This window comes from Camellia sinensis, chromosome 4 (assembly GCF_055761805.1).
Source record: "Camellia sinensis isolate YWXY chromosome 4, ASM5576180v1, whole genome shotgun sequence".
NCBI lineage: Eukaryota > Viridiplantae > Streptophyta > Magnoliopsida > Ericales > Theaceae > Camellia > Camellia sinensis.
Window position 1 is genome coordinate 174,317,257 of NC_138964.1, and position 15,694 is coordinate 174,332,950.

At 32.3% G+C, this 15,694-nt stretch overlaps 1 protein-coding gene across 2 annotated transcripts in view; it reads right to left on the reverse strand.

Moving 5' to 3' along the window:
* Window positions 1-4,534: 4,534 nt before the first annotated feature.
* The window catches only part of LOC114317409 (uncharacterized), a 113,954-nt gene continuing 102,794 nt past the window's right edge, over window positions 4,535-15,694 (reverse strand). For both annotated transcript variants that reach the window (XM_082866962.1, XM_082866960.1), the window contains exons 2-7: window positions 13,568-13,633; window positions 11,514-11,632; window positions 9,506-9,657; window positions 6,546-6,693; window positions 6,268-6,427; window positions 4,535-4,932 (exon numbers count right to left, since the gene is read on the reverse strand). In XM_082866962.1, the coding sequence (XP_082723088.1) occupies window positions 4,841-4,932; window positions 6,268-6,427; window positions 6,546-6,693; window positions 9,506-9,657; window positions 11,514-11,632; window positions 13,568-13,580 (684 nt within the window). In that variant the 5' untranslated portion in view covers window positions 13,581-13,633 and the 3' untranslated portion in view covers window positions 4,535-4,840. The remainder of the gene's footprint in view (window positions 4,933-6,267; window positions 6,428-6,545; window positions 6,694-9,505; window positions 9,658-11,513; window positions 11,633-13,567; window positions 13,634-15,694) is intronic.

Sequence of the window (15,694 nt, forward strand, 5' to 3'; positions counted from 1 at the left end):
AAACACATAAAAAAAAAAAAAAAAAAAAAGCTTGTTATAATAATTTAAGATATAATATAATGCACATTTAACATAAATTTATCCCTATTTTCCGTGCTCGAAAACCTCCCTTGCTATGCTCTCGTTACACTTCGTCTTTGTGCTCTCTGATTCTACTTCACTTCACAATTTATACCCCAAGCTAGAAGGCCTACACGCAAATGATTTCCCTCAACGCCACCTGTCATTGGCCTTTAATTTGTTTTCCCCCTATTGCCATCTGTCTCACCCCTTAGCTTTTTCATCTCTACGAATTCACCGAGGGCACCCTTGGCCCACACTGAAATTTCCTCTTTTTCATCTTCCCCCCCCCCCCCCCCCTTTTTTTTTTTAATTCAATTTTAAAAGTTTTAATTCCTAAAATTACCTATAAATGTACGTTAGTTTCACGTCTAAAAATCTTATTATCTAATTATAAAATATCACTCACCACTTATTAAAATATTTAACGTGTAATGTCTCACAATTTATTTCCTTAACAATTTAATCGATTAATTTTCAATTTCGTAAATTATGTATTTATTTATTTATTTATTTATTTTATTATTATTATTATTATTATTATTATTATTTATTGATTTATTGATTAGTTTATTTATTTTTTGAGTTCTATTCATTGCAATATTAAATTTAAAAACATTTGGATGTCACACCATCTATATGGATTATATAATGATTTCATTGGTTCACTTTTCAAATTTTAGTTTTTGTCTAAGAAAAGTTAAAATTAATTTGAAAAAATTAAAAATTTAAAAATACCCATCATTTTCATATAATTTTTTTATTTTTATCAAACAAACCTCAAATACATTTTGAAAAAATAGACAACAAATACATTTTTTTAAAAATAGATCATTCATGTTTTAGAGACAAACACAATAAAATGAAAATGTAAAGATTATATAACATACATTGAAGGCTCTACAAAATAAAAGGGTCGAATCATCAAAACAAGATTTATGGTTGGCTCTACAAGCCTATCAAGTTCTCTTATGTTGAAATGTGAACATAAGAAAAGTCTAACTCATAAATAAATTTTGAAATTGTTGAGCGGTTCTCATGTTGGGATCTCAACATGAGAGAACTTGAGGGATCTATAGAGCCCACCATAGGTTCCGTTATGATGATTTGAACCGTTCACTTTCTAAGACTCATTGAGTATAATATTCATACAAAAAATAAAGATGATCAAATATCAGTAACTATATATTTGAATCAAAATTTTATTATAAAAAATAAATTGTTATTCTTAAAATTATATTTGTCGTCTTAAAATAAATATGATTTAAATATATAATTATCGATATCTAATCATTTTAATTTTTTTATATAAAAATTATACTCAATGAGTCTAAAAAGCGAACAATTTAAATCATCAAATTTGATTTCAAAATAAATCTACAAAATCTAAATACTATCTTAAATTGAAATCCCAACTTAAGGAAAGGGTGAAAAGTCAAAAAAGTAATTCTTATCTTGGTTTGAGTTTGATAACCGACAACACTTTGTAGTTAATGAATGCAAAGTTGAAGTTTAGATTATAGAAAGTGGTGGGTGTCTCGTTCAGTCAATGAATTAATCATCTTTCGTGATGAATTTTTTTATTTTGTTTCTTCTCAACACAAAGTTCATTAGACAAATCATCAATTAGTAAAAGTGAATTGATATCGCTCTGTCTGGTCAATTTTTTACCAACTCTTTCCATTGGCTTTTGGTTCTTTTACTAGCTTTTGGATTTATTAAATTTTATACTTTTAAATTATTATCAAATTATCTATTTAGTTCTTAAACTATCGATTGAGTCTACTAAATGCCTAAATTATATAAATTAAAATCTATTTAGTTCATAAACTTTTGATTCAATCTATTAATAAGTGCCTAAAATATTTAATTCAGATCTATTTAGTTTCTAAAATAATTACAAAAATAAAATATAAATTAATAAGTATTATAAACTAATAAAAAATCCTATCTAGTTGAACTTTATTTCAAAAAAAATCTTAAATTTTTATTCTTTCTTTTGAAAAGTGAGAATCGGTTCTTACAGTGAATTTCCTTTATAAAGGTATGGGTAATTATTTATAGTATTCTCTTACTTATTTTCTACAATAGCTACGTGCTTGCCTTTATCTAATGTTATATATGCCAAATTTCATTTATAATTTATAATTGATTATTTTTTAATTTTTCGCTAATTTTTTTTTTATAACTTAGTTAGTGTATTATTCTATTATATTATTATTTATATCGAAGTATTATTATTTAAATTATCTAATTATACTTTTTCAGTAATACTCATATAATTTTATTGGTAAAACTGATAAATCAGACTCTAATACTAATTTAAACACACAACAAAATAAAATACTTTTTAAAGCCAAAATAAAATTTTAAAAATTTTCTGTAATAAAATCTTAATTAAGTAGGATTTTTTACTAATTTATAATTTTTATGAGTATATATTTTATTTTTGTAATCTTTTAAGGGAGTAAATAGGTTTGAATTAAATACTTTATCAACTTAATAAATTCAATCAATAGTTTAAGGACTAAATAGACTTTAATTTATATACTTTAGGGACTGAATAGATTCAATTTAAAAATTAAATAAATAATTTGATGATAATTTAAGAGTAGAAAGTATAATACTCTTACCTTTTAATTTTGAATTACAATTTTCAAATATATATATATATATATATAATTCACTTTCTCGTTGTGCTTCATTAATGATCTAAAATGTATAACTTTAAACTTGGGCAAACTATACCAACAATCCCAGTAGTTTGGTATTTGTATCATTTTAATTTTTAATCTTTTGATATATTTAATCTTAAATTTTAAATCTCATTTTAAATAAGAACAATTGAAGACACCATTATTCTATTTCAAGGTCATCAATTTGATAAAATATAAATTAGTTCAATAAAAATAAATATCAAAAAATTATTTTTAAATTTTTAAAAATTATTTCTACCTACTAAAAATAAAATTATATAAAAATGATAAATCTTTTATTTTTTTACCAAATTAGTTTTTAGTATATGTTAGATGATGATCATGGATAGGTGATTGTTTTTGTTGATATTTTTAAATAGTTATTATGTAATGGATAGTTGTATTTATTGTTAACTGATATTTTTAGATAATTATCATGTAATGGATAGTTATAGGCTTTTAATGCGTAATAGATATGTTTAATATATGAAATACTTTTAGTTTTAAATTTTTTGATTTAACGGATTGATTTAATAATAATATCAAAATTGATTGACTTTTAAAAAAATAAAAACTAATTTAACAAAAATAAATATAAAAAAAATTTATTTAAAAAAATTATTTCTACCCTCTCAAAAGATAAAATTATACAAAAATAAATGTGTTTTTAATTTTTTTCACTAACTTAACTTTTAGTTTCTTAGAAATTTTTTTGCTGAAAATAGATTTTAAAAATCAAGCCAAACAAAACTTTACAACCAAGAAAATTCCAACATTATTCATTAAAAACAAGATCGTTATATTTCAAACAACATTTTAATTAATCAAGTTATATAACGAATTCGCCCATAAAATAAACCGTTTGCAAAGAAAATATTTTGATTCCCGGATACAAGCATATATACAACTCCACTAATCAATAACTACATGCATATGCCAATACTTTCCTCACGTTGACAGGTAAAATTCTATAACCAAAAAAATTTCAAAAAGCTGCTCGATTAAATCTACACAGAATCAACTGAACTAGTCATGAATTACGACTGCAAGGCCACCATTTTCATCCCCACAAATACTTACAAATTAACAATCTATGTGCTTTTGGCTCTCCCTCTGTAAAATCAATCTTGGAGGCACCACACCATCTCAGTTCCTGCCAAGTCACAGAGTGACGAAAGAACCAGAGTCATGTGACCAGCTTCATCACCAGCACAGTAAAGAGCTTGAGCTGAGGAAGAATACAAGGAGGGTGGTGGCTGCCGATGATGTTCTGTCAAGTCAAAGCTTATAGAAAAGAAAAGAGAGAAAAAAAGTAGTTTTCGATCAGTTAACTGCACATATGAAGCTAGATGTTTGTTACAGGAACACCATGAATTGTCTTCCCTCCCATGTTGCATCATTTGAAGCAGTCTCTCTGGAAACTAGAAGTATTCTGGGCAAATCATAAGTTAGAATCACAGATCAAGCGTGTAGACATTACACCCTTTCATACTTGAAGACAATGGTCCGTGTAAAATAAATAAATAAAATAGAATAAAATAAAACAGAAGAACTCTGCTCGGCATTTTAGAATTGGGCCATTAAGGCACCATCACTATACACTTCTGCAAAACAACAGACTGCAACTGTGTATGCCTTTTAACATCTTTGCTTAAATTTTCCAATAACTCGAAACTTACATAAGAAAAAGTTACAGCAACTGTGCATGTGTGCAAGCCACCAACGCTATTGCAAAGAAAAAGATGCAGAAAGAAAGGTACAAGAAAGTAGAAACTCAGTTGAAAGCGACAAGAAACTCACAACTTGAGATATTCCATCGAAACACACACTGCATGGAAGACAGTACAGATTAACAAACATGGGGGCAGTATTTTCAACCAGCAATTCACTACCATCACAAAATACAAAAAACAAAAAGGTTCAAAAATCTTTTATTCAATGAACTGCAATTTTATCACTCAGATCTCAATAATATGGAGCAGAAAACACCGTAGGATCGTCAGCTGTATTTGAACATTTTAATTGCCTGATCCTAATTTCTTTGGGATAAATCCAGAGGCAATGGTAACTATTCACTGAAAATTTCACATAAAGTCATAGTCATCATAACCATCATAGGCGGTGACAACAACATCATCATCCGGCTTGTCAACATGTAGCTGTTTCTTCTTTGCACCTGCAGGCAAGGAAGGACCAACGAAGAACCCAATACCAGTAAGGTCACCTTTGACATATATTAAACACGTTACGAACATCATAAAACTAGACTCTGTAACTAATCTAAAAGGAAAAATTCAAAAGTCAGATATTTCAAATGAAAAATCATGGCACAACATGAACAATGCGTCTTCAGCAGAAGTTTGTTTGCAATGCAGCATTTCTCCCAACCTGTCACCAGCCTACCTGTGAAACTACTGATAGTTGTCCTTCCACAGGGCATTAAGCAAGTTTTTAAAATTTAGAAATATTTAATGAAAGACAAATAAGAAATACTCCTGACCTACAATAGAAAGCCTAATATATGGAAAGTAGAAAACAATGAGACTAGTGTATGGTCAACATAAGCTAGCAAAAGATAGTTTTCATTATTTGATTTAATTGTTTTGGCAGGCAGTCTGAAGTCTAGAAATATAAGGAAGCTTACCATTTTTTGGGTCCCTGAGAGCAGCATTCAAATTTTATTATTGAGATGTAAAACAAAAAGCTCAAGACTACAATATATAATTAATACCAAAAGTGCAATACAATTCCCATCCTCCAATTTAATTCATTTCAGAGTACTAGTACTACTTTTGGGGTCATCGACAGGAACCCAATTCACACATATTTAGATTTAAATTTCAAAAAAACAAGTGATCGACACATTCAAAACACTTTCTAGAAACTAGTGGGGAGTCAGAACATTGCTTGAGTGAGGGTCAAAATATATTCTTGCACATTTAGAGTTTTTAAAACCTTATTTATCCAAACTTAAATTTATTTTCTAAGGAAATCGTTGGCACCAATGTAATGAGCCTTCAGAAACTTCAAGTTACAGAAATCAAATAAATAAAACTGTGTGCGCCAAGTAAGATACATGAATGTAGCCATGCACAAGCTTATGGATTCAACCAAATGATGCAATCTCGCTTTTTGTGTCCACATAGCAAGAATATCTGGCATTGCTTTATCCTGAAGGATTGATCTTTCCATAACCAGGATGGAACTTGGGTGAAACCTAGTGTTCCAAACAAACAGATGTTGAAGAATTGGTGGATGAGTTGCGGTTACGGATAAAATACCACTCAAACCCAGAGTTAGCTAATTCTCCCTGAAATGCATTAAAGTATTCTGTACTTTGATTTCAGGATGGAATGTGTAGTTCCAATTACATTTCACAACTCTTATCGAACAACTTTTCATGCTTTATCCCTCTACATCCAAATCCAGGCAGTTTCAAAAAAGAAGAAAATTACATTTGAAACTGGGTTGAAACCCTGAGTTTCTACAGCAACTAGAAAATATAAATTACCTGGCTTCTTTTTGCCAGCATTGGCTTCCTTCTCTGCTTTTAGCTTTTCATTTGCAATTGCAGTAATAGATGAGGCAACCTCCTTTGCATCTGCCGCTTTCAAAGAAGTCATTGACAGTCTCATTACAGCCTTGAGCAGTCCAATATAATGAAAACTTTTCTACATTGGAGATTAAAAAAAGGCCAGGTAAATCTGGAACCACTTTTTATCATCAAGTGACACACACGCACAAACAAAACAAAACCAAAAATAAATAAATAAATAAAATTCAAGCCACCTCGTATGGTTGAAGCTTATGAGAAATGAGTTCAGCATATTCTAAGAAATCACTTTCGGATTTGGGAATGAAATCATCAAGGGTCTTCTCATCACCTCTTCTATTGAACAAGTCTCTGGTGGACTTAAAATCAGCTTCTTCCACAAGCCTGTTCAAAAGAGAAAGAAAACACAGCATAAATCTCTCATGTACCAGAGACAAGGCAAAAGTCAAATGTCTAAGAAACTCATAAACTACATATCAAATTGTCCAATGAGATCAACAAAGTTAAATGAGTTCTGCTGTGATCAACCACAGTATCACACGAATTAAGGTTTCAAACTTCACATGTAAAATACTAAAGCTGAAACAATGCAGAAGTCATGCAAGAGAAAACTTAGCATTGTAATCAATATAGTAGAAAATGTTTTTTATGGCCTTATTCCCACACAAAAATCTTAATGGACATTGTAGGCATACTGCTCCAATAATCAAACGGACTAATTGAAACATAAAAGTACATATGATCAACCAATCATCAGAGCAAGCTCTGCAACAGGATAAGCACTAATAAGAACAAAGCATATGGCAAGCTAAGAACATGACTCATTTTTGTAGTGTAATGAATTAAGAATCATCAAGTATGGATTAATAATTCAGATTGGAAGACTAAGATACACTCTTACAGCGAGTTCATAAATTTATGACCAAAATTTCAAGTCCAAAAATGCCGCAGAAAGCAAGCACAGAAGAAACTCTAATGTTCAAAACTCGAAGTGGTTCAAGTTCGTGATGTGGACTCATGTTCTCTTAGAAAATGACTCCCTTCTGCCGATCGACGCTTTTGATTATTAGACATACCAAGTGAGAGCATCCAGATAAAAGATGTGAAGGCAAGTGTAACGTCACCAAGTGGCTTCTATTGGGACATCCTTCACCTTCACCCAAGGACCACTTACTTGAAGAAGATTAATTAGCCAAGCAGGAAGCAAACAGTTAGAAGGTTTTCTTATAGCGTTTTGCCAACCAAAGTTTGCTAGATTAATTAGACATTAGACCAGTATTTATCAATTTGTCAGGATTTAATTTCTTGCTTTACTGCAGAGATCTACCTTCCCTTGCCGGCGATCCTCTTTTTCTTGCAATATCTTGTAATTATTCAAATTAAATAAGTAAAAGATAAATCTTTTGAGTCTTACAACGCACAAGAGGGGGAGAGTAGAAAGAGGTGTGTTCATTTGGCATAGGATAGCCATAGAAGTGCAGGACAGATTTACGAAAATCTATACAACACGATTACCCCTTTTAGCATAAAAAAGATAGCAATACCATTGACAAGTCAAGGTCAGCTTAACCTAGGATGAACAAATCAATAGTTAAGATGGGATTGCAATTCATAGGCAGTTTAATTTTTGCAACAGGCAGAATATTTAACCAAACTCTCATCCATTACTTTGATTTGCTCAAATTTATCAACCTTATTATCCTTTCCCTTTTGTAGTTTCCTCAAGGTCCACAACAATCTCAACTAGTTGGTACTCATTATGTTCAAATTCAACATGTCGTAACATTGGAGTTCGAAGTTGAATTAGAACTTGAGTGGTCTACTTCTCGAGTTAAATCTGATTTAGGAAGATTCTTACCCAGAAGAGTAACAACAATATCCTTCAAAGTACTCACATCAAAACTAGTGAAGCTACCTATCATTCACTTGTGCCTAAGTTTAGTTATGCCATTATGGTCTTCAATTATAGCTTGCAATTCTAAATTCAACTTGGCCTTCATCACCGCTGCCGTAGAAGATCAACTAGATGAAACAGCAGGTAGGGAACAAAATAGCCTCTTCTGCAATGATATCAAACTCATGTAGGACAGTTTTAGGAAAAACAATATAAAGCTCCCTACACTTCGTTTTGTGGTGGGTTTGGGGTTAGAAAGCTGCTGGTGGTGGAGATCTAAAAGGTAGGAGAGAGTTTCTAATGATCGTAGAAAATAGTTGTGAGATTTGGCTTAATTTCCAAAAGGCAGATTCTTGGAGTTTCAAAAGTTGTGTTGAAGCTTTGGGCAACAACTAAGTATGAATTAGGCTTGATTTGTTAGGACTTAGGATTCCGGGATTGAAAAACCAAAGTTGTTTTTTAATTTTCAAATTTTGTGTTTGCACAAAAATTGGAAAAGATATACAATCAGGGGTGTAGTCAAAATCTGATTGTTTTGTTTCCAAAAACATGAATATGGAAAACAAAAAAAAGCAAAGAAAATGAAAACAAAACCAAACAGGCCCTAATTATCCAATGTACAAAGCATGATCCACCTAAAATTCCACAATTGCCCTTGCTCTTCTTCACACACCACCACAACATGAAGACTAAAGTGAAGTATTCCCGACTTCTTCACATTGTCCCCACCAGCAGTGCATGAACATGACAGCGCCTTAAAGGCAAAGATGGACTAGTGCAAACTCTAGAACTATACTCCATTCACAAATTTTATTATGCTTGGGGTGGTCAAGAACCTGGTCCACTGATCTCACTTATTGGAAAGAACGAATTTTTTGACAAAACACAACATAAGATATAGTTGACCAGCCAAACTGACATAAATTACTTCTTCACCACTTTACCAATCATTAGATTAATGTCTGTTTGGTTTGGAGTTCAGAATCTGTTTTCTAAAATTTTTCTGAAAAAATAGAAACTGGCTTGACAAAAATAAACACCAAAAATATTTTTCCTTTTTCAAAATTTATTTTCACCCCCAAAATGATAAAATCAAATTAAAATGATAAGTTCTTTTTTGTTTTTTTCATCATATTTGTTTTTGGTTTTTTTGAAAGTTTTTCAGAAAAAACATGCAGAAAACTAAACCAAACAGAATTTTTTGACAAATTAGTTTTCTGGTTCTCTTCCTCTAACAAATTTATCTAAATGTCTAAACATGACCTAGCTAAAAACAAGAAGAATGAAATCAATATATTTCACCTTTCTTGGCAAAGTTTTTCTGCCAGAGGATCCAGCGGCACTTCCTTCACTACAACAGTTTTTCCTTTCTGTACATTTACTTTTGCACTTTTCTTCTTGGGAACGTTTTCTGCAGGAGGTGCAGGTACAGGTACAGGTACAGGTGCAGGTGCCTGATCATATCCCATGAAAAACAACAAATGATGATGCACCAACAAAAGCAAATCAAACCACTGCTTATGTGCAGCATGAATCAAGCTTCTCAGCTCATGATAATAAAGGTGTAAAAATTCGCTGCACAAGGCAATTCATAAATACATATAAGTAGAATGCATATGCCTAGCATGCTGATATGTTAAGTTCAAGCAATCCATGAGATATTTCCACACATTAACATTCTGGAACATAAGTTGATCAACAATTTAGATGCCTGATAAATAGAGCATTCGGGCCCATTCAAAGTCTAAAACCTAATCAAAGTAATACATTCACACACCCTCCTAGGAAATACTTAAGGATCATCAACAATCAGGAAGAAATTCATTTACATACATCAACAATCACTTAGCTGCTGTACTATGATCTAGGACAGCTCGATGTTACATCATTTTGTCAAGTGGAAGAAAAATATATGGGTTCATAAAATAAAATAAAAAAACCTGCTGATATTTGAAGGCATCAAGAGGTTGAGTATTTGTAACATCAACAATCACTTAGCTGATGGACTATATGATTTAGGACAGCTCAATGTTTAAGCATTTTGTCAAGTGGAAGAAAAATACACTGGTTCATAAAATAAAAAATAAAAACTAAAAACAGCTGAAATTAAGCCATCAAGAGGGTTAAGTATTTGTAACATCCGAATAGAGGTTTACAGGAAGAAAAAAAATTCAAGATTTCAAGTATTTTGTTCTCAACAAAAACCACAACACACACACACAGGAGTTACAGCGTGAGCGGATCAACAAATCAGGAAAAAGCCACAAAATCGAAGAGGGAAATGTAGACTCACTCAAGTTCTTATCGAATCCAAAGTCAATTAAAAATCAGGTTCAGCTCAATCCATAGTCATTCTTTGGTTTTGTATTTTTGCCCCCTCCCCCATGCGGGCCGTGAATAGTAACCCAAGAACAGTAACTAAGGCATGTGCGCAAAGAAGAAGAAAGAGAAGAAGTAGAAGTAGAAGTAGAAGTAGAAGTAGAAGAAGAAGAAGAGAAAGAAAGAGGAGCTTCATCCTCACAAGGGTTTAGGCCAATCACACAAACACAATCTCAAATTCTCATAATATCAACTCTTTATTTAGTCATTAAGATTACACATATTTGAAGGCGAAAGAATCTCCTATTTCTATAATGACTATGCGTCAAATTTAGAAACTAAGAATATTTAGTAACTGCAAATATTCTAGACTAATTATGATTATGACTTCCAATTCTATTTCAGCTATGATAGAAAACTTTGATAACTTCTAATTCTACTCCAACCATGACACATTCAAAATAGGAAACTTTTGACATTTTTTACCACTAAGACTATTTTAGACATAACAAAACCTACATATAACAACCCATTTAATAACTTACCCCAAAATAAAAACCCATAGGCAAACCCTACAACTCATGTCCAACAAATATTGAAATTACCATAATACCCTTACTACTAAAACCTACTATAATTAGAATGAATTCAAATAAAGACTCAAAATTATTCCAAACTTCAATCCATAATCTCTTAAACGTGCTTCATCTGAAATTTCAAATTTGCCCTTTTTCTTCTTTCCATGCTCGCCATCACATATTGCCACATATTTAGGAGGGCAAATTAATCTAATGAGCACACAACTAAATTGGAATGGCTGAAAATGAAGTTCAGTCATTTAACACCTACTACAAAATTACATGTTTTAGGTATGGCTACATTATCTCCACATCTTCACTAGCTATGATAACTTATCTCGACATCTAATAGAACAAAGAAAGTTATCAACATTTTAATAAACCTATAAAATAAAACATGCTATCAACATTACCAGAACAGTTTCTTCTTCATCCTCCCAAGAATCCTTCACATCATTTTCATCCACATCTTCCTCATCCCAGCTATTCTTCAGTTGCTCCTTTTTGAGAGGAGGTAGAATTGGCTCGTCCTCTATAACAATCACAAGTAATTCCCAAAATCATTACTTTTCTCATTCTTCCACAAGAACAATTAAGGAAGATAAAAAGAATAATAATAATAAAGGTCACAAACATATTTTAAGAACAATTAAAATCTTGAAGGCAAGTTGCCAAAAATCATGTTCCTGCATCAAGGTTCCACAAAAAATCATCAACATCAACTAAATTTTTAAACCTTGCTTCTTTGTGAATGTTCAGGCTCTAAGTGCCGTATACGTGTAGGTTTATATCTAGTATCAACTAACATCTAATACAGAGCACATCAGCCATTTACATCACTTGCTTATTTTAAAACTGGGAAAGACATATTTCAGAGGGCTCAAAACCATTTTTTTGCAAACCCAAAGGTCTGTTCATGCTTCCTACAAAAATAAATAAAACAAAAACTGCAACAGATTTAAATTCATTTTACAAATTACAAAATCACTACCACCTATTCATTTCCCTCCATCTAAATCCTAAGGATCAAGTATGTTCATTCACCCAGGAATCCACAAATGGAATTGTCAACTCTTCTATTATATAGTAAGGTAAGTACATAAACTAGCTAAGGTTTTACTTTATTTAACATTTTTAATTTTCTGTGGATATGAGGTGTCATGCCATTATATGCAAAATGTATAAAGAGCAATAATAGGTAGTGTAATAACTAATAATGATTTCTTTCATAATCATATTCCTAAATTGCGGTCTGTTCTCCAGATTTTATGAATTTTGTAAAACTCTATTCTTTGAAGATTAAATTACAATAATATTATCCACAACAATATATTTCAATTGTCCTACATAGAAATTTTTCAACAAGAGATCACCCTAGCCTTAAGATAGATGAATTTGTGAATCAAAACCAGTATAATATAGTGAAAGAAATTCAAAGACAAAAAACTATCCACATTGACATGATATGCACTCAAAAAACAATAACCAATTTCACCTGCAACTCACGTATGAGTAAATCTTGTAGAATGTTAGATGCATCTGATTTGCATAAGCTAGTTTCATGGCACAAGCAAGCATATATTGAATTAAAATAGTCAACAAAAGAAAAGCCACAAAAGAATGAAAAAGACTTGACCCTTAGAGGTTTGCTACACTTATTGTTCTTCAATCATCCACTTGATCAGTTGCATATCTTCCTTAAAATCACGAGTAAACAGGAATTTTTCATACCTCAAGCCATGTGTTTTGGACCTAACGCTCTGCAACTATGAGATTATTGGGCAGTTGTGAACAGGAATTTTTCATACCTAAAGCCCTCGACCCATGTGTTTTGGACCTAATGCTCTACAATTATGAGATTATTGGGCAGTTGTGAACAGGAATTTTTCATACCTCCAACCCTTGACCCATGTGCTTTAGACCTAATGCTCTGCAATTATGAGATTATTGGGCAGTTGTGAACAGGACTTTTTCATACCTCAAGCTCTCGACCCATGTGCTTTCAACTTAATGCTTTACAATTATAAGATTATTGGGCAAATTAACTCAAACATCAACTTAAAATAGTTTCGCTTAGAAAGTATCATCTATCATAACCAAAGTAACAAAAGAAATAATCCTCAAGTAACATAGTTTGATTACAAAATAGCACATATTATGATTAAAACTAAAAACGATAAATATAAACTAACATGGAAGGATATTATGATATTTGTAAACGAGGCCATAATCAATGAATAACATGGTTAAGCCAAGCACCTGCCTTTTTAAACATCCATTCAATTTCCTAGTTTTGCACACCATCCAACGCAAATCAATTCAACCATAATTGAATTGGAGTTCTATAAATCAGGACTTGTAATTTTAGATAGTAAAATGTGACTATGTTACAGAATTAAAAAGACGTACAATAGTCCATCAAGTTTGGAAGCTGAAATGTTGCAAAAATAAAGCCATGAAATATTACCCCAGTCCTCCATCTAGTTGCGTTTGCAATTTGGATCTCCTTCTATCTTCAAGACAAAATGTAAACCTATTTATTCAAAAAAAAAAAAAAAAAAAAGACGAAATGTAAACCTGCTTTTGCAAATATGCCAACAAAGAAATGATTGGATAATGGACTTCAATGCTAGACGCAAAATATAACATAACATCAACAGCATAACTCAAACAAAGAAGAAAATAAGTTAGGAATAAAACTGTCTGCAGTTTGGAAAAAAACAAAAAAAAAATTGTTCTTTTTGATAAGCTAATATTTTCTGCAAATTTAAAACTTTGAGGAATCATTTTTCCCTCTCAAAGGAGAACTAAGGAAGAAATAAACTGTAAGAAAGGAGGGGGGGAAAAATGAACCAAAAATAAACAGAAAATAATCATATATGGTGAAGTTTATCAGAAAGTTCAACAAAGCATCAAGTCTTGCAAAAGTCCTCTCAAACACCCGCTTCCTTTAAGATGGGCAATGCTCCAATTACATGATTCAAATGTAATGGGCTGGATAAAAAAGAATCCTGCTCAAAAAAGCTTCACATTGTGACCTTATTTTGGGATTGGACTTCATTCATGAGCTTAACAAGTTCCTCTCTAGAATTTTCACCCAAGAGGCTATGACTAAATACCAAAAAGGTAGAGAATTTACCTGCCTTTAAACTCAAAAGAATAATGTCCAGTTGCAATCTTGTAGATGCAATTGAAAGGTGTAGATACAAGTGTCCGTCTTGGCCACATCACCTCCATGTCAGCTTACCAACAACATGTGTCATCCCCTAATAGACACGCAGTCTAATGACACACAGCCATGTGGACATCCTTGGACAAGCCAGCAAACCAAGGAAAGATTGTGCAGTACCTGATAGCTAGCACAACCGCTCGGTTCTCACTGCACATCTTGCCACTCGGTCCCCCCCTCTTTGAGCAGCCACCCAACAGCTGCTCGATTCTCAAGATTGATCTTTGATGCGACTCTCTAACTTCTTGATTGGTCTCAATGAGAACTATAAGCAACCATCAATTCACACTCCGTCCTAGAAGTGTTAACCTGGGTTGGGCATATGGGCTAGCACTTTCATTGGGAATCACTAGAGAACTGTGACTAGGCGGCTAAAGTCAAAGGATCATAATGTTGCTTGGCTCACCCCAAGAGGTGGCCTCACCTTGACCAGTCTTAGAGAGCAGGGCCATGACCAAGGGGTTTAATATCTCCAACAATGTATCATACCTACCTCAACAGATATTATGATACAATCTCCCATGCTTATCACATTCACACCTACCCACCGTCATCTCCATGATAAATCTTCCAAGACCTAACTGTAGCAATGGACAGTTGAAACCTCCGGACTATCAAACCAAGGAAGATGACCCACTTATCCACGGTGAGCTGTCCTCCATGGTTCAACCCTCCTATAAAAGGGGTCCTCTACCATGTATGCAAGACACAAGCAAGCCCATCTCTCCTCTAGCAAGCTTGAGAGTTCTCCATTGCCACCCTCTCTCTATCTAAGATTGTTTTTCCCCACTCCTCCACCTTTGGTGATCTTCAACCATCTCAGCACCTACCATCTTCCTAGAGGGTCCATCACCAACCACCTCACCATCCTCCATCCACAAAGGGATGCCAAAATAGAAACACATGGGAACATAATTTCTAGGGGGACTTACGTGTCAGTCCTAATAAGTGAACTCATTGTTCAGTAAGTATTATGATAATTAATGGCATTTTTCATCAAATACTATTAAAAAAAAGTCACTAATTATTAATTTTTAGCGACAGTTTAAAAATTTTATCACAAAAAACGTCACTAAATTATAAGTTTTAGTGACAGTTTAAAAAAATCATCATAAAAAAAGTCACTAATTTTCAACTTTCAGCGACAGCTTGAAAAATTCGTCACAAAAAAATGTCACTGATTAGCGAAAATTTATAAAAACTGTGACAAAAAAAGTCACTAATTGTCAATTTTTAGCAACATATGCAAAAAATCATTACAAAAAATTATTTTTAGCGACGATTTTACTAAGACTTATTTTTAATAGGACTTGATGGGAATTAAATCCAGCTATTAGTACCTATTGTAGTTTACCCTAATTTCTA